Raw genomic sequence first — 26,214 nt, 5'->3', positions numbered from 1 at the left:
GGTGCTTATCGATAGCGACCGTGGCGGTGTCACGCACCGCATCCAAAGACTGCTGCACGTGCCGGCTAACTTGTTTCTGGGCGGATACTCTACCGAAAAGATCTCTTAGTAGTACGCCAATATTCCCGAGTCTCTCGATACTTGGCCTTCTTCCACCTCCTGCGCGAGGCATCTTCGGGTAGGAATGGGCGCTTCAGTTTCGAGGTCACGTGCACCGATAGTCCGATAAGCAGCATCGCTTTTTCTGCTCTGCGGTCTTTGTTCTGGGCTCTCTAATCTAGCATCTGATCGACCGCGATTGAACCCATCGAGCAGGATGTCGTCGCCATTAATACTTCTCCCAGGTGACGACGTCCCGGCAGACTATCTTCCATCCAATGCGTCTGCACCATTACGACTGGGAACCGGTCTCCGTCTTCTCTCACAACCGAATCCCACCCCAGCGTCGACGCCGTCAAACCATGTTTTGACTGCTACGCAAGCCGGAATCCTGTCTACAGATAATAGAAGAAACGCCGTCTCCATATTACCGTCATCGAACCGCCGTTACATTCCAACGCCAGGCGATCTTGTGGTTGCCCAGGTCCACCACTCCAGCGCAGATTATTTCCATTGCATGATTACACCTCAATCTCCTCATGCGCTGCTAGGGCAGCTATCATTTGAAGGCGCGACGAAGAAGACACGGCCAATGTTGAGAGGCGGCGATCTGCTATACGCGCGAGTACTATCAACCGGGTTGGGCGCCGGGACCGAAGTCGAGCTCACTTGCGTTAACCCTGCGACCGGGAAAGCTGAGCCGGGCGGGCTTGGCCCATTGAATGGTGGTATGGTGTTTGATATCTCTACCGGGATGGCTGCTAGGTTGATTCGAGCGAGCTCTTCGTCATCAGATCAAGAGGACGGTGTCGCGGGCCTGGTCGTATTAGACGAGCTCGGCAAGAAGCTGGAAAAGGCTGGGGGCTTTGAAATTGCGGTTGGAAGGAATGGGAAGGTCTGGGTAGATTGCTCGAATAGCGAGGAGGACGCTGTCAAAGCGACTGTAGCGATCGGCCGTTGTCTCACCACGATCGACGAGCACAATCTCAACCCTACAGACCAGAGAAAACTGGTAACAAAGGTATTACGGGACATGAAAATAGAGTCATGACAATTAAACCATCAATCATTCCAAGAAAATCTGTCTCATTCTTTCAAGTTGCTCCGACTCGTGGTCCAACTTTTAGTTTAGCGGAAACCTCCCGCGCGGCCGCTTGCCTCCTCATTTTTTTTCCCGCAGCTATCTGCATTCTTCTTCAACCCACCAGTCTGGTTGCCCTTCCCCGTCCATTGCTCCGACCCGGGTTGAGTACACGTCTCAGTATCCATGCGATGGGCCAGGGGTCATCGCAGCCCGCTTCTGGAGTTCAAAATGAAGAACCTCGTAAGTAGTCGCGAACTCCTGACAGTCGCGAACTGCCCTACCCTCGCGCGTCGAAGCTTGCAAGCTTACCTTTGCCCCCACCGGCTGATTAGCAGATGACACCGAGACACGAACCACCAGATCACCCCCGAACCGACCGATGGCTGTAAAGGACGCTGAGGGCGGAGCGCAAAACGTAGGGGTGACCACGGCCAAGCGCAAACGAAAGTCTTCGACTATCGGTTCCAACCCGTCACCAGGGCAATCCGCAAGTCACAGCTCCCCCGAAATCAAGCGAAAACGGCTAGTTGACTCTCTGGGGAAAAGCGATACACTGAAAGTGGATGACGGAGCCAAACGGGAGGTCACAGAGCCACGTAGCTTCCCGTTGAATGTGGGCGCCGCAAACCAGACCCCTAAAGCAAAATCGAGGCCTTCGAGTGTGCGCCCTCCAAAAAGAGCAAAGTCATTAGCCGCAAATGACGGCCACAAAATGTCTCTGTCCCCTCCGCTTAGTACGGGAGACTGGCAGGCGAAGGGAAGGCTGGGCCGGACGGATGGCAGCTCGAACGCCAAGGGTACAACGGGAGCTTTCAAACCGGAAGAAGTGGGAGCCCTCGAGAACTACAAAGTTAACTTTTGCAATTCGAACAATTGTCCAACGAACGTGTTTGATAGGATGGTGCAGCACGGCCGCGCAGGACCGTTCCCTGGCGAACAGTGGATTAAGAAAAAGATTTTCTGGAAGGAAGTAGGCACTATTCTTCCCGGTCGAGACCGAAGGTCTGTCTACAGGTTTATGAAACGTCACTTCCAAGCGTCTGGTCAACAGCCACATAAATGGACGGATGAGCAGGAGGACGAGCTAGCACAGCTTGTCCGGCAGCACGGGTCGAGGTTTGCCTACATAGCTGAAATATTGGGTCGAAGTAACGATGATGTCGTTCAAAGGTGGAAGAATCACCTCGAGCACCGGGACACGATGAGGACCGGAGCCTGGTCCGGTGAAGAGTTAAAGGCTCTACACGACGCTTTAAAGCTCGTGTGGAGTAGGTCGAAGGAGCAGGGCTACGACGTGGGAGGTAGCGTCTACGAGATGGATGAATCGCTCATCTCTTGGAGTCGAGTGAGCGAGGCTATGCAGCATCGTCGATCAAGACAGCAATGCGCGGATAAGTGGCGTAAAATCAAGGCCAGAATGGTGCCTGGCCGGTCAATCTCCCGGTCAAACTCTCGCAGTGTAACACCATCGTCTGCCGCAAAGCGTCAGTCCTCCAAAAAGTATAAGAGCTCTGTGTTCGTGGACTCAGAGGCGGAGGAATCGGGTGGGCAAGAGAAAAGTGAGGATGAGGCGAAACGATCACCTAAAACAACCCACCAGGCGAAGAGAAGCAAGTCCCGCTCAACCACGTCTTCGTCCGAGAGCCGGTCTGGCTCTGTCTCCGGCTCTGAAGCGGACTCGGAAGCTCAATCCGGTTCCGCATCTAAAAGCGATTCTAGCTCGACGTCTGAATCTGAGAGCGAATCCGAATCATCAACAGTGGAAGGGAAACCGAAGTCCGACTTAAATTCAAAACCTAGCTCCGGGGATGAAAGTAGCACGAGCAGGCAGTCAATTGCGAAGTCCAGAAGCCGATCACAACCTTCTACTCAACGCTCTCTGAAAGATATCAGCAAGAGCACGCAATCTGAAGCACAAGAGAGAAAACGAGCATCCACTTCCGAATCTGATTCAAGTACAGACTCGGATTCGGATTCAGACTCGAGTTCTGGGACCAGTGAAAGGAGCGGATCTAGCCAGCCTGCAAAACACAAGATTTCGAAAGTAATCAGAAGATCTGAGAGCACGACAGATAACTCCAGTGATTCATCCTCAGAGGAGGAAAGCAGTAGCACAGACGAGAGTGAAAGCAAGAGCGGGAGCACACAAGTTCCACTGAGGAACATGAAACGGAAGCATGAGGATAGTTCCGCACGGGATGCCAAAACGAAAGACGACAAACGAGTGAAAATCAAAAAGGAACCCAGCCCTACGTCATCCGAGACTTCATCGTCGGAGAGTGATAGTGAGAGTGGAAGTGATAGCAGCTCCAAGTCTAGTTCAAGCGAGAGTACCAGCGATTCGGAATCCAGCTCCGAGTCAGAATCAGAGCCCAGCGTCGGGACCGAGCTGAAGGCGGCCCCGAAGGATTCAAGAGTTCTTTCGAAGGCCACTTCCAAGATCAAGGCAGAACCAGAGGTATCGGATACTGATGTTTTGATAAAGAAAGAGAGTGATGCTTCGGGCAAGAGTGACGCCAGTGATAGCAGCTCAGAAAGCGGCGATGACAGTAGCGATTCGAGCAGTGGCGATTCGAGCAGCGAAGAATCATCTGGCTCTGACTCCAGCTTTGATTCTGACTCTGATTAACTGAGCTAATGTTTTGGTTGGCGATATGACTTGCTAAGATGATATATGCTTACGGTCTATGTGCCTCATCTATCTAATGCGTTTCTCTCGATGAGTCATTTCTAGCTGATACCCAAATGCACGTTTATCACCTTTCTGGTATGAATTAGCGCTATGCACAAGTTAAGCAGTTGAAATCACCACGTAAATCCGAGCTTTGTCCATGCCTACGCCACCAAGGATGCAACAAGCAAAACAATGCCCCCAAACCCATCCATCCCCTCGCACCACTCCTCCCAATCCACTTTGCTCCTTCTCAGCATCCCTTCATGATCCAGAGACCTATGGAGCAGCAGGTCTTCATGACGCTCTAGTATCACCGCTTGGGCTCCCTCCAACACTTGCTCTAATTTAACCAGCTCTCCCGTGGCGGTTAATCCAAACGCCGTCCGAGCTCCCGGTTCCCGCTCCGTTTCGGTCTTCCATGTCGCTGAGTCGGGGGCTTCCCAAAGCTGTTTCTTTGCTGGGAGTGGTGCAAGGGCGAGGTCCTTGGGTATATCGCACATCGCAGCTGGTTCGAAGTAAACTAGCATGTTTATGATGCGGTATATTATACCGGTTCTACCGTTGTCAGCATAATCATGATTCAGCTAATGATGAGAAGCAGATAGGTTGAACACCTGCGAGCATACCTGCGCCTTGACTCTTCGAGAGTCCAATCCATCCATATGTTGTTTATTCCACGATCAGACTGCATATCCTTGACATGGTCCCAGCCATTCGTTAGAAACGTCACCGCCGCAAGTAACAGAAAATCAAGGTTGTTATGCTCCGTCTCGCCTTCATCCAGTCGGATGAGAAGGTAGATTGAGAGAGCTTGCAAAGCACCGAGTAGTTCCCATTTATCCAACGTCGCATGCTGGGATACTTTATCAGCATTTGAGAATTACCAACTGTCACACGCCAACATACCTCGGCACATAACCGCTCGCATTCAACTCGCACATTCCTCCAGAAGAGGGCTCTACTCCCTCGGATTTCGTCGCTAATTGTACGCACCAAGTTAATGCAGCGGGATAACGGTCCCGTATTGATACCATCATTCACGATACCCGATGCTACCAAGCGCGGATGTATGTACGGCGGGAGGGCATTATGTCGCAGCATCGTCAGAAGATAAGATTTTAACGTGTGTTGTATGAGTTTTGTAGTTCTCTGAGCGCCCTTTCTCGGGACCGGCCGCGGAATAAGGAGCCTTGGTAATGTAGTTGGAAGTGGCGGAATTGTCAATAATGCATTCGGAGAGAAGGTTGGCTGTTCTTGCGGCACAATCGGTTGATGGCTGATTGAAGGGAGTGACTCCTGGGCGGGCACAGAATGCAGACCCAGCGATGGGGATTGAAGAGCATTGTCATTGATGCTAGGGCTCATGCTTTTCTCTGGATCAAGCATATCTGTGAAGTCAAGATTTAGGTCATCCCAGGAGAGATACTCTCCTCCAACCTCAAGTCCAAGCCCGAGATTTGCAAACCCGTGGTCTGAATAGATAAGTCGATTATCCGGACGGCAATCGACGTTCTGACAGGCATCTAGAAGGCCTTCTGTACTGGGCGGGGCATCCGAATCTACCGCCAGTGAAGGAGCTATCTGCTGTGGTCTAAGCCCCGTTCCCGTCCTTCTGGGCATCAGCGCATTTGCCGGATAATGGCATTTCACGGTCCTGGCCGCACATCTCGAGCACCCGGGCCGTTTGTTATCACAACGCGCCTTGGCCTTTGCGCAGGAAATGCATGATCGGGATCGGACTGTGCTACTATTACCCCTTCGAGACCGACAGTAGTATCCATGCCTCTTGAGTGTGGACGCTTAAGAGAGGCAGTTAGCAGGGGCGATACAGAACGTCCGATGGACTCACGCCTGTCGAATGGTTTATTGCACAGGCTGCACCGCAGAACAGATTGCACTTCTCCGTCGTACATGACTTCAGATTGGTCCAGACCAGTAACTTGTGAGAGATGCAATGTACAAGTTTGCTGTTTGTTCAGTGTTCGAGCTGACTTACTGAGCGACCGGGCGATGCTCCCACTTGGAAGGGCTTGCAATTTGTCAGCGCGCATGAAGAACTAAGGTTGCATAGTTACGGCAGAGCAAATCAGATGAGAGCGTTTGCCTTGTTTGCGCGTTGGTCGGGCGGAACATTTTGTAAAAGCTTCAATCTAGCCCGATTTGGAGTGTTTCCACAGTGTCCATAGGTTCCTTGAGTTCAACTCCAATCACTGCAGAGTTAAAAAGATGAAGCTCATTCTGGATTTCATATTGCACGCGCCCGTCTCTGAATCAGCGTTTCAATCCCCATGATATAAAGATGGACAGAGGTCACGGTCAAATCCTCCTTACACAAATACTCAAACCCCCCCCCCAAGTATACCCATCATATCCCTTCGTTTCTCAATTGAGAACCAATATGGTAGCCCCCTTCCCTTCCCCAACACAAACTTGGCACGATAACACCTACGCCTCCCTATCTCCCTCCCGGCCCGAGCTCTCCGCAAAAGGCAAGAATATCCTCGTCACCGGCGGTGGCACAGGCATCGGCGCCGAAACAGCACACTACTTCGCAGCAGCAGGCGCATCCCGGATCGCCATCCTCGGTCGCCGCGAGAATCGTCTCCTCGAAACAAAGGCCTCGATTGAATCCAAGTACCCACACACCCAGGTCTTCACGGCCCCAACGGACGTCTTCAAGAAGGATGAAGTCGATTCCGCCTTCGACCGATTCATCGCCTCCACAGGGGGCGGGAAAATCGACGTCGTTGTCAGCGGCGCCGCCATTACCGGCCCCATCGCCACCGTCAAGGACGCGGACGCCGCGGAATACCTCGACGCCGTCACCCTGAACCTCCGCGGGTCGTTTTACACGGCCCAGGCGTTCCTGCGGTACGCGGCAGAGGACGCCGTCGCGATTAACATATCGTCGAGCGGGATGCATCTTAACTTTGCGCCGGGGCTTTCGCCGTATTGTGTGGCGAAGTCCGCCATTTTTCGGGTCTGGGATTATCTTGGTTATGAAAATCCCGGGTTGAGGGTTTACCATGTTCAGCCTGGGGTTGTCAATACGGAGATGAATCAGTCGGTAGGGGGCGTGAAGGCGGCCGGGTTTGAGGATCATGGTGAGTCTGCGTTTATACGGAACTAATCTACTCAGCCAGGAGTGGATGGAGCAGCAGCTAACTTGGGTGTACCTACGTAGTTTCTCTCCCGGCGAGCTTCAACCTTTGGCTTGCGAGTCCTGAGGCGCGGTTCTTGAAGGGCAAGTACCTGTGGGCGAATTGGGATGTTGATGAGCTGAAAGCCCGGGCTAAGGAGATTGAAGAGACTACGCAGTTAGATATCCAGCTTGTAGGTTGGCCGTTTGGGGAAGGTCGTTGGACTTCCAATTGGAAGTCCGAGGACAGCGCCGAGTATCGTTCACTATCCGAGACAGCTCTAGCTGGAGATCGTGATGTGTGAGGAATGATACTCTGCCAGATTGAAGATAAATAGGGCGGGGCTGGGAAGGGGGGGATGAGGCCCAGCTCCCAATTAAGACTTCCAACTAAGAAAGCAGAAAAGTATACATTCAATAACCCATCCAATTTATCGTGTCTAGGATCTATAGAATACAAGCTTCACCTCAGAGCTCATCCTTCTTCCACCCAGAGGCCTTCTCTTCATCCTCTTCCTCGCCATCTTCGGCCTCGTAGTCGACGGGGACATCATCTACAACATGAACCTCCTCCAACTGTGCAACCTTCTTCGCCAACTCTGCAATCTCATCATCATACTCCGTCCACTCTGGTACCTGCCTTCTCGCCCTGTCCAACTTCGGTTCCTTTGTCTGCGGGTTATTGCACAGATCGATTGTCCTTGCCTGGCCTAGCGCCTCATCCGAACACCACGTCTCACACCACAGCCACTCCTGGGGAAGACTCTTGATCGGAATATGATGTTGCATGTGGTTTGGGAGGTCTTGATCCAGATTACTCAGACTGTTCTTATCAGCCGAGAGCATCTGGTACTGGCCACGGAGGCGATCGCCGGCAGCAAGGGCGCGGAAGCGGTTCAGGTCGACAACGTAAAGCGCAGAGATGTGGTAGGGGAGGCCGCGGAGGAAGTTCTTCCAGTATCCTTGTTTCCAGAAGCGGAAGCCCTCCATCTCCTCGCGCGAGTCGCACATAGGTGTGAAGCCGTACGGGGCACCTTCGAGGTCCAGAGAGATGAGATCGTACATGTCTGTTCGGACGATTTGGTCCGCGTCGACGAAGATGACTTTATCCAGGGATAAAGGGAAAAGGACGTCGAGGAAGAGGATCTTGTATCCCCATATTTCGCGCTGTTTTTCCGTTTGCGCGCGCAACCAGTGCGGCCATTTGTATGTGACCATTTCGTACGAGAAACCGTATTCCTCCGCGAGATGCGGCAGAAAGGATTTGAAGGACGGGGAGAGGAATTGCTCAATGAACCAGAATTTGACGGTGTGTTTCGTGTTTCGCATGGCGGAGACCATCATGATGTTCAGCATCCGTTCGTAAAGGTGCCCACTGGCAACGGAGAAGATATTGATGTCAGCGTTGGCCTCGGGGGACTTTGAGTTGACGCCGACGCTAGAAAGGACGCCAGATGCGAAGTTGAGTCCCTTCGATAGGAAATCTGATGCGGAGCCAGGTTTCGGCCCGGACTCGAGAACATCTTCGTTCTCTTGTCCAGCCTTTCGTGACAGGCGCGGGAAGAGAGTTTTGCCCTGGAACGACAAAAGTGCGACTTCATGGCTATCGTCGCCGGCCTGTGGAGTGTAGCCCAGCCTGCCTAGACTGTCAAGATTGAAGATGCGTTCGCTCCGACCTGGCTTGAGGTTGATATTCCACAAGCCGGGCTGTGCTTTGAACTGGAAGTAGCCAAGATTAGCCATCACAATGGTGTCAGCAAAGTACGGGTTGTCTTCAGTTCCAAGGACCAACTGCACGCCCCTTGGAGGAGACTTGGTGGTCGTATCACGCGAGTGGCCTTCTATTAAGATATGCTCCAAAGCATAAACGGCATCTACATCCGATCCTCTCACCGAGCTTAGCTTAATGTTATCAAGGTCATGGATTGAATCTTTTGGTGCTACAAGCCACGACGGCGGGACGTCCATGCCAAGCGTGAGAAGTGCTTCAACGGGAACTCCTGAAAAGACAGCGGTGGGCCGCGAGACAGAGCCATTGTCGCTGAATGAAGGCTCCGAGTCAAGAACATAGCGATAGAAGCGCTTGATGGGAAGTTCGCGTATTTCGTCCCGTGGATTCATGAACAGCTTCAGCGTGACACCATCAAGTTTCGAAAGTACCTTTAAAATTGGTAGCCATCTTTGGGCGGTTTCAGACGACGGGTCGATGGACGCAGCAATATTGATCGCAGGGTCGTCGGAACCAGAAACCATGATCACTGAGCCTGAGCCACTCCATTCATTGAAGAAGTTGGCACGCACACCTGATGGCGTTTCAAAAAGCCCCTCAGGAACGTCTGAAATCGTCGACAGAGCAACAAGTGAAGTAAGCTTTGCAAATGAAAGAGAGTCAGCCAGCTTCGAGCTGAACGTGAAATCCTTGGCAGCCTTCGCAACAGGTCCAATCCGATTGATATCCTCGTACAGGAGAAGCTGACCTAGATCTTCCGAGGTCACATCCGAGGTGGGTTTGGCTACTCGACCATTGACGACGATACTATTCTCGCCAGGAGTAACCCCAAGAATCTCAATCAATGGCCGGAGTTTTGACCAGAAATCGGTGACTTCCTGTGCTTCCACATCCGAACACGAAGTAGAGGTAAGCCCAGCCAAAAGAGAGGCCAGGTCAATTTCCTCGTCACCCTTCAATGAGTGATATATGACTGCTGACGACTTCGCGTTTGACGAGGACTCGCCAGGGTTATGAATGAGCAGTATCTCGGTCTTGGCATGCTTCTCTCGAATCCCGAGAGCAGCGGTGAGCAACCCCAAGCCAGACTCCGAGTCAAAATCACCTATTACAATCGTATGGATACTCTCAAGCGGGTCAACATGGGATGGGATACGAGGTACCCCATTCAGCAAGTCCGAAGTCTTTGCCAAATCAACGACCTTCACATCTTTGGGATCCTCTGGAATGACCCACGGCACGCGTCGATCAAATGCTTCGGAAAGGAAGAACCCAGGGAGCCAGGTATCCTCCTCAAACAGTCCCTCAATGATTCCCTGTTGGACCAGGTGTAGGTCTTTCTCAATTTTTGCACTCATCTCCTGCGGCCAACTCTCACCGCGAACGATTGGAATTCCGTTGACGAGGATGACCGGGTCGTCAGGCTTAATTCCAAGGCGGTGTTGATAGCTTTGAGTATTGGAGGCCAGCAGGCCCATTTCACTGCTGTTTAGTACTTTGTCGAGTGAGAGGACAAGCTTTCCGGCTCTAGGCTTCCGGTTTTGTGTCGCAGCTAAAAAGCTGGCTTTATCCGGGGTCCCCAGTTTATTCTTCCTAGAACTCTAGTAAACGTTAGAAAGGGATCGGAGACAGCAATTGGTGGCGATTGAAGCATACTTCTTCTAAATAAGCCATAAGGCTGGCTAGACCATATGTCTCTTGTAGATGATGAGCTATCTTCAGCTGGGCAATTGAACCCGGCGAAGACGCCATGGGAACGACACCGAGCCTCACTGGAATCTTTCTCTTCACGAAGACCTGGATAGTGGTGGTAACCAAGTCCACGTCTTCCACACTAGTAAGATCAATCGGAAACACGATATTATTTAGATCACGACGGACTGCCGGAAGCTGGCCGGGGAACGTGCGTTGAAGGTACTACCCGCCATCAGCTAGGTAGAATATAAATCGGGAATTTGGAAGCTTACCGCTGTCAGATCACCAGGCCAAGACTCATACCTTGCATCCTTCTCCAAGTCGTTCAGCCATATGATAACACCGCCACCTTCAATTTCATCACGATAATCATACCGCTGAGGTGTGTCCTGGGCGACTGACTCCGCGATGGTTTCATGCGTCAGAAGGTCGACAGCCTCCTTGGCAGATAAGCCGAGACTCCGGAAGCTATCGACCAGCGTTCTTTCGCGGCGGAGGTGATCTAGGAGGTAAAACGCATCGATTTGCCGAGGGTCAATCTGGACACCATTAATCCAGAGCGCATTCCCTCCGGAGGGAAGGATTCCTAGACGGTTTGCCCGAACTTCTTGCAGCAGCTTCACACTCGTGTTGTACGCGGCAATTGTCGAGGAGTATTTGGGAAAGTCTTGGGAGACCTTCACGAGTGTGTCGAGCGGATCAAAGCTATCCGCTACGTAGCTGACTGTGTTGAGTCCGAGCCGAGCTACTTCAGATGATGACAAGGGCCGCAAGTCATCCAAGGCCTCTTCCGTCTCAACCGACTTCCGTTTGTCGCTGCTTGAGTCCCTCTGTTCCGCATCACGATCATCGATAACAATATATTCCGTGCGCTTTAAGGCCAGTTCAACACCATAACCAGAAACAAACAGAGGACGTGAGGTCCAATGCTGAGGCGGCCGATACCGTACTCGGTACGAGATTTCACCCTCCTTCGCAAGATTACTCAACGTCTGATGAAAATCTCGGAACATTGGAGAAGCGATGTCGGCATACAGAATGGCCGGAGGCAGAGAATTATGTCCCAATATTCGATCAAAAGGTAGTTCACGTCCATCCCTGCCACAAGCCCATCAGTAAACGAAGCATATAATGCTCAAGAAGGACAATCCCATACAGCTCGCCGTAAACATCCTGCTGTGCTCGGTCCATAGCCGGTGAGCAATATTGTTTCCCTTCCGAGTGTACCCAAACCGGACAGACGGCATCCTGCGCTGTCATAAGCGAGCGTTGCACCGACGTATTATAGAACTGGTAATGTGCCGCAATCCGAGGGCTGGCGGATCGAATCGACAATGATAGCTTGAATGAAGAAAGACTCTCGGGGTTACTTAGGTGCCCATCTTCAACCACCACCTGCAAGAAGCGGTCGTAAAGCTCTTTATCCGTCACGGCGTCGCCGAAAGCTCCATCGGCTATGCGGTCGAGGAGCGGGAAGTACGAGGCTGGGTTCTCCTCGGCTGCTGTTTCTCTGGCTTCTACGTGAGTAATTGGACTCGGAGTATCGACGCTGCTAACAGAGAAAAAGGCTTACTCACAGCAATTCTACAAGGTATGAAGCCGAGTCGAATGAAGCCTGGAGCGCAACGTTGATGGAGGAGGGGTCCGAATGTCCAACGGTGGCCAGGAGAGTTGTGATTATAACGCACAACAGCCGCCATGAGGCGACGTACTCTGAGGGAAAATACATCTCTGAATCCCCCGGCCGGCAGCTCTTCCAATCCCAGAAAATACCAACCTATTTATTTAAGTCGTCTTGCTGATGGTAACCGCTTCCAGACGATGGATAGCTGAGTGGAATGTTCAAGCCGCGGGCATCACGGCGCGGCAGGGGCCAATCACACGCGACAGGCACAATCTTAATATTGGAAAAAATGGAAATCCCAGGAGGTCAGATTAGGATATTCTCGATCTTCCTGGGCCGTGGCGTCGAGCAGTTCGAAGCGTTTCTGGCCACATCTCAAGGTTATTACGGGTGGCGCAGCGGCCAAATGCGCAGGACTTCCGTGTCTTCAGTTCTCGGTGCTCATTGGCCATTCGAGTTGAAGTGGAGCACTGGAACCTCCAAAGTAGATCCAACGTGTGATGCCTCTCGTTCACGTGTCACCCCAAGTCCATTATTCAACCCAAGATAGAGCTAAACACAAGTACCATCAGGCATTGCAATGTGAATAGGTCTGCAGTCCCCAGTCTTCCGGCTAACGCTACACAGGCGGCTGTCGTACCACGAGTAGTCAAAACAGTGCAGGCATTGCACCTGGTGGTTGGGGACAGTAGTCGGCATTGACCCACAGCAAAACAACCCCAAGTTGGATCTATGTTCCTCGACACTTCCGGGTCCCTCTACATCAAACCTGGAAAGAACAGAACGCCCATGTGCCACGCTTCGGATGAGTCAAACCTCCGTTCACTTCATTGATAGTAAAGTCGCGTTGTCATAAAACATTATCCTCATGAGTCAACGAAGCAGGCAGCAGTAGAATCAAAAAGCAATGCTTCAAGCATATTTGTTCGAATTTTTAGATACACTGTATCGCAAGTTGCGCCATTAATGACAGCAAATATTTTCCTCCCAATACACCAACAACGCAGGTAGATAGAACCAGAAAATACAGTATCCATCCACGGATGCCGCCCGATCTCAACGGGACTAATGGCCAGATAGTAACAACAAGGTGGAGGATATGCATGGCCTAGGGTTAAGGCTCGGAATATCTCCGACCAAGAAGAAAGCAAACAAAGCCAACTCTATGGCCAAATGTTAAACTCCAGACTTTTTGTTTGGTTCGTTTGAGAATTTGCTAGCTTGCCGCTAGTCTTAGTCAAATCGTGATGAGCTGCCGCTGGATTGTTTCGAGAGTGCCCAGGCAAGCCGCTTCCGTTTCTGTTCGTCGAATTCAAAAAACGATTCTCCGTCCGTGCTTGCCATTGTCTCCGAGCGCTGGATGAGTGTGTTGGTGGACTTCATCTTTCTTAAGCCCTTCGCCTTGCCGCCATCACCAAGTTTGCGAAGCTCGCGGGCCAGCCGCTCGAGCGTAGAACCACCCATTTTCGTTCGACTCCCTCCTGGGGAAGGCGGTAGCGGTTTCTCGGAAACATCTTCGGAGCTACTAGTAATGGAAGATGTAGTAATCTCACCCAATGACCCAAAGCTGATTCCAGAGTCAGCCTTGCGGCCCTTGTGTCCTCGAAATGTGGATCCTAGCCCCTCGTCAAGACTGGCTGGGCCATTGACCATCGAGCATTCGTCAATGAGATCATTGGCGGTGCGGAGGTACTTGTCCAGTGCATCTCGAACCAGGGGCCAGCCGGTGCTTTCGCCCTCAGGTGCGCCCTGCGCGATCACTTTATCGAGAATCTGTTTGCCGTTGGCCTCGATCGCAGAGATATACCGAAAGAAGCCGTCACGTTGTGACCTCAGAATTTGCGGAGTTAGGTGTGAAGTGGGCGTGACGGTAGCCTCGGTGACAGGAGGAAAGAGGGTGTTGAGCATGGCAATACAGTTCGCTTTATTGAGTGGTTCCATGAGCATCTCGTTCAGTAGGGTCTATGTAAGGACTGTTAGCGGGGCGAAATCTGAGACAGCTGAAGAATGACGCTTACCCATCGGCGAAGGCCAATGTAGATTTGGGTATACAAGGCTTCCACCTTGCGACCCTTGACATTGATTGACTCAATCCAAGCAATAACGCCTGGGTACTTCTTTGCAAAGTCCGAGTTTGGCTTGAGATCATTCGGCTCTACACCAAGTCGCTGCAATGCTGCCGCGACCTCCTTCTTTCGGCGAGTCTCGAGATCTCTGAGGTAGTCTAAGCCAGTCAAGGACTGGAGGAAGTCGACGTCTTCCAACTGAGACGCGAAACAGCGGCGCAGAAAGGAGGTGATGAAAGCCGGTGGTAGTGAGCATGGCTGAGAGGGTAATCGGGCGATTTGATGAGTCAATTGGGCCCTAAGATCCTCCGCAGCGGATGACTTCGGAGAAGTTGGTCGACGTGCAAACGCTGTCTCGGGAAGGGCACTCGGCGCCGGCTGTCTCGTAGGGTTGCAGTTTAATGCGTACATAGTGCGTAGCGGAATTTCGTAGGTCCCTGGGTACCGAAGTAAATGGTCAAAGATCCAGGTAAGTGCGGAGCCATCGGGGGCATCCAACTTCTCCTTTGAATGCGCCATGATGTGAGTATGTGTAAAGGAAAGATCTCGAGATGGGTCAAGGGTTGGTTGAATCCGATAGAGGTGTGCGAATGAGAGACTCTAACCCAGAAACCACAGGTTCTGAAGGTAGATACGGTATAATAAAGGCCGCCGGCTGGGTCAACCAAGATAAGAGGAGGTCAAAAGATTTGTGTGTACGACGTGATAGAGTTGCAGAACAATCAAAGGGACGGGGACGTGTTCGCAGAGACGGCTGGCATCAATTGTGTGTAACATGTCCCTCCATAGCACGAATATGTACCTCGAGAATAGCAGTTCCAATGGTAGGGGTCAGAAAAGCGTCGAGACGACCAGCCAGTTCGGCAGGGAGAGAAGGAGTGTATCCCTTTGGTTTCTTTGGCGTGAGGGGGAGCAAACGTTGCCGCGGGAAGGGGAACGAAAGGTCTGGGTCTGGGTCCAGGTTCCGTTTGGCGGCTACCAGTGGAAACAGCTTCGAGCTGTCAATGAAGGACCAAGCTTAGAGTTTCTTTGTTTTGAATTCTGACGTCTGAGTTCCGCTCGAGAAAATTGCGGGAGTTTGACAGCTGGAGCAAAAGAAGTAGATGATGAATGATAGGCAGATCCAAAGAACGGATTGACGTGTGGATTCAGTCGTACGAATAGCAGCGACGTCGGAAGCCGAGGAAAGTCAGTCAATCAGGTTCACTATCAAAGCAAACAGAAGGAATTCGTCAATTGGTGTCACTGGGACAAGGAGAGAAGCAGAGGCCCTTTTCCGAAGAAAATGGCAGTCAAAAGAGGGAGAAGGGAGGGTCGAGGTAAACAACGCGGTCGAGACAAAAACAAAGAGGAGAGGGAGAGAGTGTGGGAGAGTCAGAGAGAACAGACAGATGGAGTGAGCGGATCAATCTTCAGAGAGCCAAGCTTGATTTGAGGGTCAAGGGAATCGTCGTCTCGAGCGTTCTTTAATCACAATAACGGCTATCTTCCCCTCTCGATTTTCCCATCGCCAGCGGGCAGATTTTTACTGCTTCAGGCCGAAAAGCGACAGAAGTCTGGACCCCACGGCACAAGGTTGGAGCGATTTAGCGTCTCCTCGAAGCTGAGCCTCGCAGTTTGACTGGCACGGCTGACACGGGAGGATCAACTCGCGTCGGGTCTTGGACTCCCGGCTTTCTGGATGGACTCAAAAGTCGCTCAGGAGGTGGATCAGCACTGCCTCCCTGTCGACTCCCACGCGCCATTCAGATTGATGTTTGTTGATGGTCCTTCCCACGCTCGGGGGTCAAGACACAAGAGGAGGAAAATACCCTTTCGTTTCTGTTCCTGGTTCCTGAAATCGTCAGCTGCTCGAAGCTCACAGAAAATGGCAGCCAATCGTTATCTCCCTCATATCGAACGGTGCACAACAGCAAACAAGACTCCGGATCCTCGATTGACAATTTCCCCGAGCTTCCACTTCGCCGTTCGATGCATCAACCGGACTTTTGTGAAACAGCTTCCGGCTCCAGCGAGCTGGGTCGACGACGAGTCCGTTCGCCCCACGATTTCGCTAGCACGGAACAGGCAAGGATCGTGCGTCGATGGAGACAGGCGACCGAGAATTGGGTTTGAGGACGGCTCAACGGGCTGGCCAGAGTCGCCAGACTCGATTTTGAGTCCATGTGTTCCACCTTCCCGAGTCGCCTTGGATCTGTGATTTTGCGAGCTCTTTGGACGATGGCGAACGACCTCAATCTTTCGCCGTGCGGTCAGCCGCATTGATCTAGCAATTCCGCCTCCACCTTCGCTCTCTCGCCGAATGCTGCTTTCTGCGCCTTCGTCTCCCGGATTTAGGGTTCTCGAGTCAATTGATCACTGGAGAAAACCTGAGACAACATGTCGTCATTCAGAGGGAAGGAGCTCTGATGCAAGATTCAGCCACCAGCCTGAGCAAATGGAAACTCACTTCCAACAGACGGATCTGTGGGTCGCATGCACTGTGACAACCAATTCACAGCTTCAAGGCTTCAAAACTCGCGAGTCCTGAGTCCTGACTCAGCTCTCAGCCGTCGAGTCGAGATCTTTCGGCCGCTCATTCGGGAACGGTCAAACGATCACGAGCGCCGAAACCCTCTTTTGGGAAAAGTATCAAGCATCCGCCCCGTCGATCGGTTTTCTTCCTGTTCTTTCCCATCATCAGAAACCGCATTGAATTTGCCAGTTCTCTCACTGCGTCGAGTGCTCCAGCAGAACCATCGCGGAGTCAGCGAGTCTCCGCAAGAATAATTGTCTCGACACGTCTGCTCAAAGCGTTTACTTTGATGTAGAGCAAAAGTACCTCCAACTTCCTTCGCCCCTCAGGTTGCGCATCCGCGCTTGAGAATAATGAGGAGGCGCTCAACAGCCTAAGCTGAATGCTTGCACATGCCATCGTCGATCATTTTAGAACTTGAAGCGGCTAAATGAAGACGCTTTGATTTATCCAAGCTGCCGAGGAAGCCGCAGAAACACGAAGCCCTTGAACACGTCAAGGATTGTTCAAAGACTGTGAAGGATAGCCATCCGGGCAGTCCACCTCCCACCAGGCCAAAAGGTCACTATTATCATACCCAATGGCCTGATCTTCTGCCCGGATCGTACCTTATACAACTTGAATCCGTAAATTTCGATAGGAATTTCGATGGGGTCACTGCAATTCTTGATTTTTGCTGCAAGCTCTTAACTTTTATAACTACATCCGAGGAGGAAGGATCCGATTATGGATTGAGTCGAGGCCCATTTCCACTCTAGATGCCGGTACACATCGCTCAATATTGTCTCGATAACACACGCCATAGTAGGTCGGAAAAATAAGTCGCAAATCATGTACCTGATCTGCCAGTTGCCATCGACAACAAAGAATCAAACTTCAGGATTGGCACCCGGCAACCTCACACCCCGGACAGGGGGCAATAAAGTCCGCCATGGCGGGAGACCGCCCCGAGATCATCCATAAATGATGAGGGTAATTTTGCAAAGAGTAACAAAGAGGATCAAAGTCCGTGGGAAGAGAACGACTGTCATGGCGGTGAATCGCCTGACATCTTGCAGCCATCCATGTCATCCAGTTCCCTACAATCCCCTCCCAGAAGCTCACCACCAGTATCTCAAACAGTCTTTAAGGACTCCTCCGTAGGTCTGGGCCCGCATTTACGCCAAGTTACCTCATTAATAACACCCTTACTTCTCACGCAATATACCACCATAGACCTTCTCTTCGAGATTGAGAATTTGGCGGCCATCACGGCTGCCAACAACGACCCCGACAGACCTTTCCACGAGCTCCTCAGGGTTCCCCAATCTATCCAGAGGAGTTGTACTACCCAGGAAAAGTTTCAAACACATAATCCTACGGCTACCTGTCTTGTCAATCTGGAGGGGTCCTTGGGAAGCGCATCCAAGGTCCAGCAACTAGCTGGCATGCTTCAGCTCCCTCAGAAGGTTACGGGAACCGGAGATAACTCTGAAGAAGCCTCCTTTTGCTTCGTCAGCGGTCGTGAGAAGAGTACAATCGTCGCTGCACTATCCAAACAACGGAGCAGAGCAGATCCTCTGCTGCAAGTGGCCTCCTTCACCCCGACCTTCATCCGAATCGACAGAGCACAGAAAGCCCTCTCGAGCGATGTCATAACACAGCGCTGTGTCTTGGCTACGATCCAACACTTCCTCAGAACCGCCCTACTAACCCCCAGCCACATCTTCCTGCCTAGCCAGAGTCAGTACCCGGTATGGTATTTCCTCTACGGGACGCTAGCCGACCCAAATATCCTCGCTGAGAAACAAAGACTTCCGGTTGTTCCTCATCTCGGACAAGCCACCGTTGAAGGAGGCATAATTCCAACGTGAAGTGGCAAGCATAAAGCTCTTGTAGATGGCTGCGGCACAACCAACAGGTGGGCTTATGAAGTCACCTCCGCTGAGCATGAAGATGTGCTTCAGTATTATGGGATATTATGAGGCAGATCAGTACGAAGTGGTAAGGTGTAATATCATGCCGCACGATACGGGAGAGATGGTGCCTGGGCTTACCTTCCGCTTCATTTTGAATCCGTGACCAGGACTGATTGAGGCGTCGAATTCTTTTTTCAACTGTATTTGCTAACGTCTACTAGCTACTCGCGATATAACATGACATTCTTTTCTTGCATCCATAGTGCAATTCTCGGATCTGAGCTCCTATATGCCCCGTAACCAAGCTATCAACCAAGAAAGCGGTAGTATGACTTTCCTTATCATTCCAGTAGGTTTGCCGCCTTGACAAGGTATCAGACCGAGTTATTGAGGGATGACTTAGCAAAACCTGGGGCTCAGGTACGGTGAGTGGGCGCTCGCGTTCCACGATCGACATATCTCAGATTCGACTGTTGAGCGTCAGGCAATCGCCCGGCCATCTTATCAAGGAGGTGATACGGCAGCTACAGCGACCCATGGCAGATGTGGTTGAGATCACAACCAAGAATACTGGACTACAGAGTACGGCATGCCTGAATGCTGTACGGATTTGCGATTTGTGAACGGGGAATAATCTGAGGTAGATCCAACTACTGTCACCTCGGCCATTTTGACGAGAGCAAATCATTTCCCGTCCCTCCATCTATCGGGCCGATTCCAAGAGGCCCGCAGGCGTGGACTCTTCTCGACTCTCTTTGTTCTCAAACAACCTCTCAATTTGCTCCAGGCTATGACCCTTGGTCTCCGGCATCAGGATACAAACTATCACCGCTACCACCGTTGAGAATCCGTAGAGGAAGTAAGGCCCACTCGGCGAGGATTGCAGGAATAAAGGCGCCGTGAACGTCACGATGAAGTTGACGACCCAGTTAGCCACAAGCTCGACTGCGCAGACCTTCGCACGCAGCCTTGTGGGGATGATTTCGGAGGCATAGATCTTCCCAACCTAGGAATATCATTACGTCAGTGGCTATACATACTCGCATATCAACGAGGCGAATGATCCCCTTTGTATACATGCTTTGGGACTTACCACAGCCCAAGACCAAGAAAAGTTGGCCACGAATATATATATCAGAACGATCACTACCCACTGAGCAGAGTCCGAAGCGAGCGTCACCTCATCCGAAACAGTATGGCCGTATTTAGCGTAGAGAGATCCGATAACGATGAAGCAAACCGCCATTGCAGCTCCTCCGTAGATCAGCGGTTTCCGACGACCCCAACGGTCAACCCATATCTGAGCGGGAATAGTGCATACCAACATCACGATACCACTCACGCCAGAAGACAGAAATGAAGCTCTTTGGGACGTGAATCCAGCCTGTCGGAATAGGATTGGAGCGTAGTATAGGACGACGTCAATCTGCCTCAACGTTAGCGTAGAACAACGTCGAGGAGGGCCTCTCAGATCATACGCCTGTCAGTTGCTGAAATGACATCAAAAAGATACCCAGAGATGTACGACTTCTGTATTTCCGGTTGAATATCTCTTTGATGCTCGCGGTCTGCTGTTGTTTCTCAGGATCCAAGCTCTGCTGAATTTCATCGAGCTCATCCTCCACTTCGGACGCTGGTCGCAGCTTGCAAAGAGCCCGCCGTGCATCGTCGACACGTCCGACCTGAGCCAGCCATCGAGGTGAGAACGGAACGAGGATCATTCCCACACAAAGAACCACAGCAACGATAGCCTGGATAATGAATGGCATCCGCCACGACAAGCTGCCAGAGACATTATGGGAACCAAAAGCGATGAAATATCCCGTCATAATGCCAAACACAACATACGTTTGTAAGAAACAGGCTGCGACTCCTCGGATGCTCACTTGCGCAATTTCCACGAGGTAAACAGTGGTAACTGAGATAGCCTGGCCCATCCCAATCCCCGTAACCAGGCGTGCCACAATAAGAGAAGCGAAGTTGGGCGAACTTGCTGATATGACGGTTCCAATTAGAGATATGATACCTCCGAGGAGGATTCCATATTTTCGTGAAATGCGATCGGAGACATGACCGCTCGTCAGGGAAGATACCGAGGAAGACAATAGAATGGAAGCTACATATATGCCTTGCTGCGTGGAAGAAAGACGGCCGATTGAGTCGTCGAACTGGGTCATCTGCGTTATGACACCAATTGAACCTGAATATAAGATATCAATCAGTAAGCAGCCAACTCGACCTTTCAAGAACGATTTTAAGCAGGGGACAACGTACCTGTGTCCAGGCCGTAAAGAAGTCCGGCCAGCGAGACATGTGCTGCAATGAGGAAGATCTTCCCCTTAGGAGATATCATACTGACAAAAAAGAGGAGAGCTAGAAGCTGAATGACATTGCCGGGATCAGGTATGTGATTCTTTTGACGGAATATATAGGAGCAGAGCGTTGCATTCGTCCATGCTTCAGAAATGGAATGAACGAATCTCCGAGTCAGTCCAGCCCTCCGTCGAGCGCCAACCAATGAAAAACTCAACTCTGCAATGAAGAAGCTTCAAGTTTAGGCCACCTGTACTCAGAGTCGGAAAAGCCGAGAGAATCAAAAGGGTTACATTCGGAGAATAGCATGTTTTCTTTTAGCACTTTCAATGCCACCCGCGGCTCCAATTCCAACTCGAACGCACCCTTCCTGTCAGACGCGGGGTATCGACGAGCAGCCGCACGCATCAAATGTTTGTTCGGGTTGACCGTCCTGCGTGATCCTTTCTATTTTATGCCTTGTCCAGAAAGCAATGCTACCCAAATAATTCTCTCCAGGTCCCACCGATTTACTCGGCTCTCGACGCTATCGATTTCCACCTTGAGCCCGACAGACGAAACCTAACACTTTAATATTGGAGAAAAATTCGAGTCTTCTCATCAAGACTTTCATATACCGGAGATATGGTACACCGAAACATCCTTATAACATCCTTCTAATCAGTTTCCGGTACACCTTGCTGGGGCTCCATGAACTTGCGGCGCGGTTGGCTTGCAGCCTCTTGTGCGTTTAAACGCATAAGCTTGTGAACGAGCGGCATATGTGATACCATCCCCAACCAATGGCACCCCTGGTCGAGGTTTCTCGGTAGGGCTAATGGTTGTTACCGATATTTCCATCGCAACCTGGAAGCAACCAAACCCCAACCAAGTCTGATAGCCCCGTTACTAACTACCTGCCAATGAACAGGCCTTGTTCTTTACATCGGGCCCATCTTCCATATGAAAACAATACTATTACCATGACCCCAGGAGACACGACCCACTCTACCAACTCTCCGACCAGGGTCCAGAGCCAAACTAGGCTAGGAAGCGTGATGTGCTCTGCATTCATGCTATAGCTGCAGTCACATTTTAAACGCCACGTCATCCGCGACTCTACGCAACTTCCCTCTTGTATCCCCTGCCAGACAGAGCCGCAGTTGAGGTTGATGTCCTGTCTGCAACGTCCAACTCCAGCAAGAGGTGACTGATTGGAAACACTTATTTGAAGCACGAACCTCTTGGTCACTGTCGAACGACCCTCCCGCCGCAAGTGATTCCGATGTACATCCATTCCTCCGTTCTATAGACTCAGCAAAGGTCACGTTATGAGGCAGCCTTGTGGCCTTGTAGCCCAGAACGAGCTACCCTTCCAATACCATACAACCACAGTCCCTATTCTCTTAGTTAGTTCCATCTGCAATAGTCGAATATAGGCTAGAACGGACATTCTAGTTTCACTTACCTCCGCATCACACAGGGGAGACCCTGTACTACCAAATAATCAGAATATTGACCCCCTCAAATCATGCCAGATGCAGGAATAGGAAAGACCAGTAGCAATCAAAGTGAAGCCCGCCCGCGAACAACCTATCGTTAAGCAAACAACACCGCATCGTCCCCTGTTGATATCCCAACCGAATGCGAAAAGAGGCCGCCCTCAAGGAGTTACAACTACGGTCGATCTACTCTTTGGGGTGAGAATGATTTAAAAATACAGAATAAGTATACATTATAAGATATGCTAGAGGAGATGTAGATACAAAACCATTGAAGGGAAGGGAGAGGAAAACTCGATGCGCGGTAGGATCGCTGTAGGACTCGAACAGAAAAAGAAAGGACAACGTGCGATGATAAGATAAAATCATGTCGGCATAAGAGTTGAACTGTTGTGGTGGTTATTTTTTTGAGCTTTTGTTTTTTTCGAGCTTTTTTTTTTTGTTTTGACCATTTTCTGGTGTAATGTTTGCCAAGACAACGGTGAGGCGGAAATGAGCCCTAACTCGAAGTGGCGATCACATAAACGCCATTAGATGTCAGCCACAGGCGAGAGGGATTCAAGCTGAGAGTCAAAGTAAGCCTTGGACTCATCAAGCTGAGCACAAATGTGATCGGGTTTGAGCGCTGCAAGCTCCTCCATGCTGTAATTTCCGGTAGCAACCGCGACAACAGCGCAGCCAGCCTGTTTCGCGCATTCAACGTCGAGCGGGGTGTCACCAACAACGATCACCTTGCTCTCGGGGGAGTCGGGGCCGTTGCGAACACGGATCTTGGTCATTGCATCCTCGACGAGAGAGTGGCGATCGACATGGGTATCTCCGAACGAGGAAATACTGAGGTCAAAAATGTCCGTGTTGATGCCTGCGGCGCGGAGCTTGAGCAGGGCATTGGGGCAAGAGTTGCCGGTTAAAAGGCCAACGCGGAGAATCGAGGTCTTGAGGGTGTTCTGCTTCTTGGCGAGCCATTCGATGATGTCCCCGGCACCAGCGCACGGGGCGGACGCGAAACCCATTTCGAGTGACTTCTGAAGGTACTCAGGGTGGAGCTGCAAGAATCTCTCGACGACAGGTGCCTTGGAATCGACTTTATGGTGATCAAGAATGTCATACAGGAGGCCCAAGTCAGTTCTTCCGTGAAGGTTCACAGTGGTGTTGGCTTGAGTGATGGGTGTGCCGACGATGTCGCTGAGGCAATTGTAATAAGCATCGACGCTCAGATCTTCAGAGCGGCAGAGAGTGCCATCGATGTCAAAGAGGATAGTGACAATCATCTGTGGGGTGTATGCAAGAACCCTGAGCAACTCACGAGAGCCAGTGAAGGAGGTACGGGCGTGGAGGTACCGGTGGTTATCAAGGAGATAACCTTGACCCTCCTTCAAAGCAACAGTAAAAGAGTGACGGAAGAAAATCTCCAAGAGCTGAGTGAAACGCAGAACTAGAGGCGCCGATAGCTGGATACCATCGTCGAAACGAAAGCGAAAGATTCCCGACTTCTCATCGTAGATGGGACGCGGCACGAAGACATCGTCATCGGAACGGAAGCTGGCATGCTTCGAGCTGGTAAGCAGTTCATACAGTCCGTCGTTCATTTCCTTGATCTCCTTGACTATACAACGGGTGTCTGCCAGGATGGACTCGCCACCAGCAGCCGACCGGCTCTTCAAGCTAGAGCCGAGAAGGTGCGGGGGGACATCCCATCCACTGCGGTCAGTGTGGAAGTACAGGGCTAGCAGGTTCAGAAGCTGTCAGCTTGTGCTATCTTTCTTCTCAAGAGGCGACTATTCACCATACCATCTGAGCTGTAACCCTTGCCAACTAGTGAAGGGGCGAAGCGAATGTTGCTGATACCAGAGCCATCGGGACCCTCGTTTCGAGGACGGATAACGACGCCGTGTTCATTTCCTAGCTTCCTCAAGGACTCCCCGTCATCTATACTGAGAAAAGCTATTCCGTTTTTACGCAATTCCATCTTGATCACTTCATTGCAGGTGATCGAGTAGAAGGTAGGGCCTGTTGTTCCTGTTAAGCAGGACCCAGACAGCATTGAAGCGCAGTAGGGATGCCAAACTCACTGCGGAAACCTAGGCCACAACGATTGATATCCATGACGGAAGATCACTGTCGTTTAAAAGAGGGTGACAGGAAGAAGAGGATAGATAAGACAGAAGAGGTGAGGATAGGTTTATCGGATATAGAGTGAACCGGGGGTAGTGATAGATATAAGGGAGAGAGATGGACAACAGAACGTTGGCACCTTTTTGTATCCTGTGGGAAAAGCTTTGTGTTCTCTGCTGTTTCTTTTGCTTATTATTCTTCCCAGGTCCTCTTTCCTTGTTTACTATCAGATTCACCGGATAGACCAAGATCCAATCCGTGAATAGAGTGAATTTTCTTTCCCTCACACCAGAGCTACTAAGAGAACCTTCCAGTGTTAGGGAACGCATGTATGAGCCCTTTAATTGCTTGAAACTGTTGACCTCATGTTTTATTCCCATGCTTGCATGGCGGAATAGACGGTCCTGGGCTTGTCGATTGCCTCTCTGGCCCGGTCATCGAGTCCCACCCCATTACGTGCTTGCTTGAAAGGCTTGAGTCTTAGTCAATACTGGGATTTCTCGATTCAACAAGGCAGGCTACTTGTACGAGGATCCCAGGGTCAATGGCGAGCTATTGCTTCAAACATAGGCATGGATGGATACTGAGAATATTGTGATTATGCTTGGATTATCATTCGACGCATAACTTCAATGCTCGACTAACTTGAGTTCGACTGGCGAAAGACAAAAGTACCACTTTGGCGTCGATGCGGAGTATGCATATACAACCTGGTCCAGACACATGCTTCCCACGATTCATAGAGAGGGGAGTTCTAGGGCTTGAGCCACAGTTGCTCTCTGCTAGGTCCATTTTGTCTGGTACCAAGAACTCCTGTCCAACCCGACATATGATCTGACTTGCCCCATGGGTATCGGTATCGCCGACGTTCTCGCCACGAGCCATGAACCGGTCGTGGTTCGTTAGTTGGCTACCATCCCAGAAAGCTTTGGTCAAGAGGGAGCATAGTCTGACATCATTTCGTTTGTGCCACATGGTGAGTCTATGGTGTAGTACAGGGTGCCATCTCTGTTCAGCACAGGAATTGACAGTGGCCACCAACCAAACCGCAGCCCATGCTTCGGGACGTGCTCCAGAAGCACATGGCAATGGATTCCTTTTTCCTTCAGACTCTATCGTTAAATGTCTCCAATTAGGCCTCTCGAAATCAGTGGATGTGCAATCTTGTGGCACCCGACCAACCTTACTTTCTGAGTACAGCCACCAGTGAGAACACATGGCTGATATAGCGGAGATCCCGAGGTTTGATCTCGACGGTAAGGATCTTTGTGAAAACCCAGAGTACATGTCAAGTTTCTCATCATCTCAGCCAGTGAGTCAACCATCATCTCTACCGACCTAAACCGTGATACCGCCGAAGAAGCCGAACGTGAGGAGCCACTTCATTCCGAATACTACAATGAGCAAGCACTGAGCGAGCCCCAGGCAGTCCATCACATACCACCATAGAATGCGGATGACAGATAATAGCATGCATTGAATGAGTTTTATATGCCACCGAAGTCACAGGCCGCGGAACAACATCGAAATCCCTAGAGGCGCTCTTCTCCGTACCAGATAAGAAACCAGTGAGGATCAGAAACTGTAGCACGCTGGTTAACAAGTATTGGATCCGCCCAAAGGTTTGATTTGAATTAATGCCTCTAACTGGCCAGACTCCCTCCGAACCATGGTTCGGTCTTTTTCGATCTCGCACTTTTATAAACGTGACGTCAAAACAGTTCGGTGGCAGCAGGAGGTATAAATCCAGGCCCCTCTTCTTCTATTCTGCCCCGGTAGCAA

The 26,214-nt window shown here is 51.1% G+C and overlaps 10 protein-coding genes across 10 annotated transcripts; 5 read left to right on the top strand and 5 right to left on the bottom strand.

Moving 5' to 3' along the window:
• Positions 1 to 94: 94 nt before the first annotated feature.
• On the top strand, positions 95 to 1,230 carry BJX67DRAFT_349852 (exosome non-catalytic core subunit RRP40). The gene has a single exon (XM_071028786.1). It carries the CDS (start codon positions 317 to 319, stop codon positions 1,148 to 1,150), a length of 834 nt encoding a protein of 277 aa, XP_070887572.1. The 5' UTR covers positions 95 to 316; the 3' UTR covers positions 1,151 to 1,230.
• Positions 1,231 to 1,293: 63 nt separating this feature from the next.
• Positions 1,294 to 3,960, top strand: BJX67DRAFT_45699 (MYB DNA-binding domain protein). The gene is made up of 2 exons (XM_071035039.1): positions 1,294 to 1,423; positions 1,516 to 3,960. Exons 1-2 carry the CDS (start codon positions 1,372 to 1,374, stop codon positions 3,810 to 3,812), a joined length of 2,349 nt encoding a protein of 782 aa, XP_070887571.1. The 5' UTR covers positions 1,294 to 1,371; the 3' UTR covers positions 3,813 to 3,960.
• Positions 3,961 to 3,970: 10 nt separating this feature from the next.
• On the bottom strand, positions 3,971 to 5,934 carry BJX67DRAFT_349849 (Zn(II)2Cys6 transcription factor domain-containing protein). Its single transcript, XM_071028785.1, has 4 exons — positions 5,707 to 5,934; positions 4,764 to 5,656; positions 4,484 to 4,710; positions 3,971 to 4,412 (listed from the first exon to the last, which is right to left on the bottom strand). Exons 1-4 carry the CDS (start codon positions 5,906 to 5,908, stop codon positions 4,019 to 4,021), a joined length of 1,716 nt encoding a protein of 571 aa, XP_070887570.1. The 5' UTR covers positions 5,909 to 5,934; the 3' UTR covers positions 3,971 to 4,018.
• Positions 5,935 to 6,255: 321 nt separating this feature from the next.
• Positions 6,256 to 7,301, top strand: BJX67DRAFT_371287 (SDR family NAD(P)-dependent oxidoreductase; the record flags this gene model as incomplete). The annotated part of the gene is made up of 2 exons (XM_071031059.1): positions 6,256 to 6,961; positions 7,042 to 7,301. 2 exons carry the CDS (start codon positions 6,256 to 6,258, stop codon positions 7,299 to 7,301), a joined length of 966 nt encoding a protein of 321 aa, XP_070887569.1.
• Positions 7,302 to 7,405: 104 nt separating this feature from the next.
• Positions 7,406 to 12,396, bottom strand: BJX67DRAFT_349843 (putative UDP-glucose:glycoprotein glucosyltransferase). The gene is made up of 5 exons (XM_071028784.1): positions 11,998 to 12,396; positions 11,577 to 11,930; positions 10,693 to 11,518; positions 10,382 to 10,642; positions 7,406 to 10,326 (listed from the first exon to the last, which is right to left on the bottom strand). The coding sequence occupies exons 1-5, from the start codon at positions 12,147 to 12,149 to the stop codon at positions 7,465 to 7,467; spliced, it is 4,455 nt and encodes a 1,484-aa protein (XP_070887568.1). The 5' UTR covers positions 12,150 to 12,396; the 3' UTR covers positions 7,406 to 7,464.
• A 539-nt stretch (positions 12,397 to 12,935) lies between these two features.
• On the bottom strand, positions 12,936 to 14,757 carry BJX67DRAFT_45648 (uncharacterized protein). Its single transcript, XM_071035037.1, has 2 exons — positions 14,063 to 14,757; positions 12,936 to 14,006 (listed from the first exon to the last, which is right to left on the bottom strand). The coding sequence occupies exons 1-2, from the start codon at positions 14,627 to 14,629 to the stop codon at positions 13,278 to 13,280; spliced, it is 1,296 nt and encodes a 431-aa protein (XP_070887567.1). The 5' UTR covers positions 14,630 to 14,757; the 3' UTR covers positions 12,936 to 13,277.
• Positions 14,758 to 15,462: 705 nt separating this feature from the next.
• On the top strand, positions 15,463 to 16,448 carry BJX67DRAFT_45638 (uncharacterized protein). Its single transcript, XM_071035035.1, has one exon. The coding sequence runs from the start codon at positions 15,792 to 15,794 to the stop codon at positions 16,308 to 16,310; it is 519 nt and encodes a 172-aa protein (XP_070887566.1). The 5' UTR covers positions 15,463 to 15,791; the 3' UTR covers positions 16,311 to 16,448.
• Positions 16,449 to 17,284: 836 nt separating this feature from the next.
• BJX67DRAFT_45640 (uncharacterized protein) lies at positions 17,285 to 18,717 on the top strand. Its single transcript, XM_071035036.1, has one exon. It carries the CDS (start codon positions 17,690 to 17,692, stop codon positions 18,476 to 18,478), a length of 789 nt encoding a protein of 262 aa, XP_070887565.1. The 5' UTR covers positions 17,285 to 17,689; the 3' UTR covers positions 18,479 to 18,717.
• A 209-nt stretch (positions 18,718 to 18,926) lies between these two features.
• BJX67DRAFT_45661 (putative MFS sugar transporter) lies at positions 18,927 to 21,084 on the bottom strand. Its single transcript, XM_071035038.1, has 4 exons — positions 20,798 to 21,084; positions 20,002 to 20,723; positions 19,617 to 19,949; positions 18,927 to 19,529 (listed from the first exon to the last, which is right to left on the bottom strand). The coding sequence occupies exons 1-4, from the start codon at positions 20,874 to 20,876 to the stop codon at positions 19,227 to 19,229; spliced, it is 1,437 nt and encodes a 478-aa protein (XP_070887564.1). The 5' UTR covers positions 20,877 to 21,084; the 3' UTR covers positions 18,927 to 19,226.
• Positions 21,085 to 22,803: 1,719 nt separating this feature from the next.
• Positions 22,804 to 24,423, bottom strand: BJX67DRAFT_387343 (HAD-like domain-containing protein; the record flags this gene model as incomplete). The annotated part of the gene is made up of 3 exons (XM_071034205.1): positions 22,804 to 24,043; positions 24,109 to 24,336; positions 24,399 to 24,423. 3 exons carry the CDS (start codon positions 24,421 to 24,423, stop codon positions 22,848 to 22,850), a joined length of 1,449 nt encoding a protein of 482 aa, XP_070887563.1. The 3' UTR covers positions 22,804 to 22,847.
• Positions 24,424 to 26,214: the final 1,791 nt, after the last annotated feature.

The sequence above is a fragment of the Aspergillus lucknowensis genome, assembly GCF_044049455.1.
Source record: "Aspergillus lucknowensis strain CBS 449.75 chromosome Unknown BJX67scaffold_13, whole genome shotgun sequence".
In the NCBI taxonomy this organism is placed as follows: Eukaryota; Fungi; Ascomycota; class Eurotiomycetes; order Eurotiales; family Aspergillaceae; genus Aspergillus; species Aspergillus lucknowensis.
The sequence above is the reverse complement of the archived record's forward strand: the minus strand, read 5'-3'. Positions and strand labels throughout refer to the sequence as shown.

Coding starts and splice junctions, on each gene's coding strand:
- BJX67DRAFT_349852 (XM_071028786.1), top strand. CDS start 317: ATGTCGTCGCCATTAATACTTCTCCCAGGTGACGACGTCCCGGCAGAC.
- BJX67DRAFT_45699 (XM_071035039.1), top strand. CDS start 1,372: ATGGGCCAGGGGTCATCGCAGCCCGCTTCTGGAGTTCAAAATGAAGAA. Junction 1,424..1,515: donor AGTTCAAAATGAAGAACCTC/GTAAGTAGTCGC, acceptor CCGGCTGATTAG/CAGATGACACCGAGACACGA.
- BJX67DRAFT_349849 (XM_071028785.1), bottom strand. CDS start 5,908: ATGCGCGCTGACAAATTGCAAGCCCTTCCAAGTGGGAGCATCGCCCGG. Junction 4,711..4,763: donor GCGAGCGGTTATGTGCCGAG/GTATGTTGGCGT, acceptor AAAGTATCCCAG/CATGCGACGTTGGATAAATG. Junction 4,413..4,483: donor CTCGAAGAGTCAAGGCGCAG/GTATGCTCGCAG, acceptor TGACAACGGTAG/AACCGGTATAATATACCGCA.
- BJX67DRAFT_349843 (XM_071028784.1), bottom strand. CDS start 12,149: ATGTATTTTCCCTCAGAGTACGTCGCCTCATGGCGGCTGTTGTGCGTT. Junction 11,931..11,997: donor TCATACCTTGTAGAATTGCT/GTGAGTAAGCCT, acceptor CGTAGAAGCCAG/AGAAACAGCAGCCGAGGAGA. Junction 10,643..10,692: donor GGCCTGGTGATCTGACAGCG/GTAAGCTTCCAA, acceptor GATGGCGGGTAG/TACCTTCAACGCACGTTCCC.
- BJX67DRAFT_45648 (XM_071035037.1), bottom strand. CDS start 14,629: ATGGCGCATTCAAAGGAGAAGTTGGATGCCCCCGATGGCTCCGCACTT. Junction 14,007..14,062: donor ACATTGGCCTTCGCCGATGG/GTAAGCGTCATT, acceptor GTCCTTACATAG/ACCCTACTGAACGAGATGCT.
- BJX67DRAFT_45638 (XM_071035035.1), top strand. CDS start 15,792: ATGGACTCAAAAGTCGCTCAGGAGGTGGATCAGCACTGCCTCCCTGTC.
- BJX67DRAFT_45640 (XM_071035036.1), top strand. CDS start 17,690: ATGTCATCCAGTTCCCTACAATCCCCTCCCAGAAGCTCACCACCAGTA.
- BJX67DRAFT_45661 (XM_071035038.1), bottom strand. CDS start 20,876: ATGATATCTCCTAAGGGGAAGATCTTCCTCATTGCAGCACATGTCTCG. Junction 20,724..20,797: donor TCTTTACGGCCTGGACACAG/GTACGTTGTCCC, acceptor TCTTATATTCAG/GTTCAATTGGTGTCATAACG. Junction 19,530..19,616: donor TTTCTTGGTCTTGGGCTGTG/GTAAGTCCCAAA, acceptor TGATATTCCTAG/GTTGGGAAGATCTATGCCTC.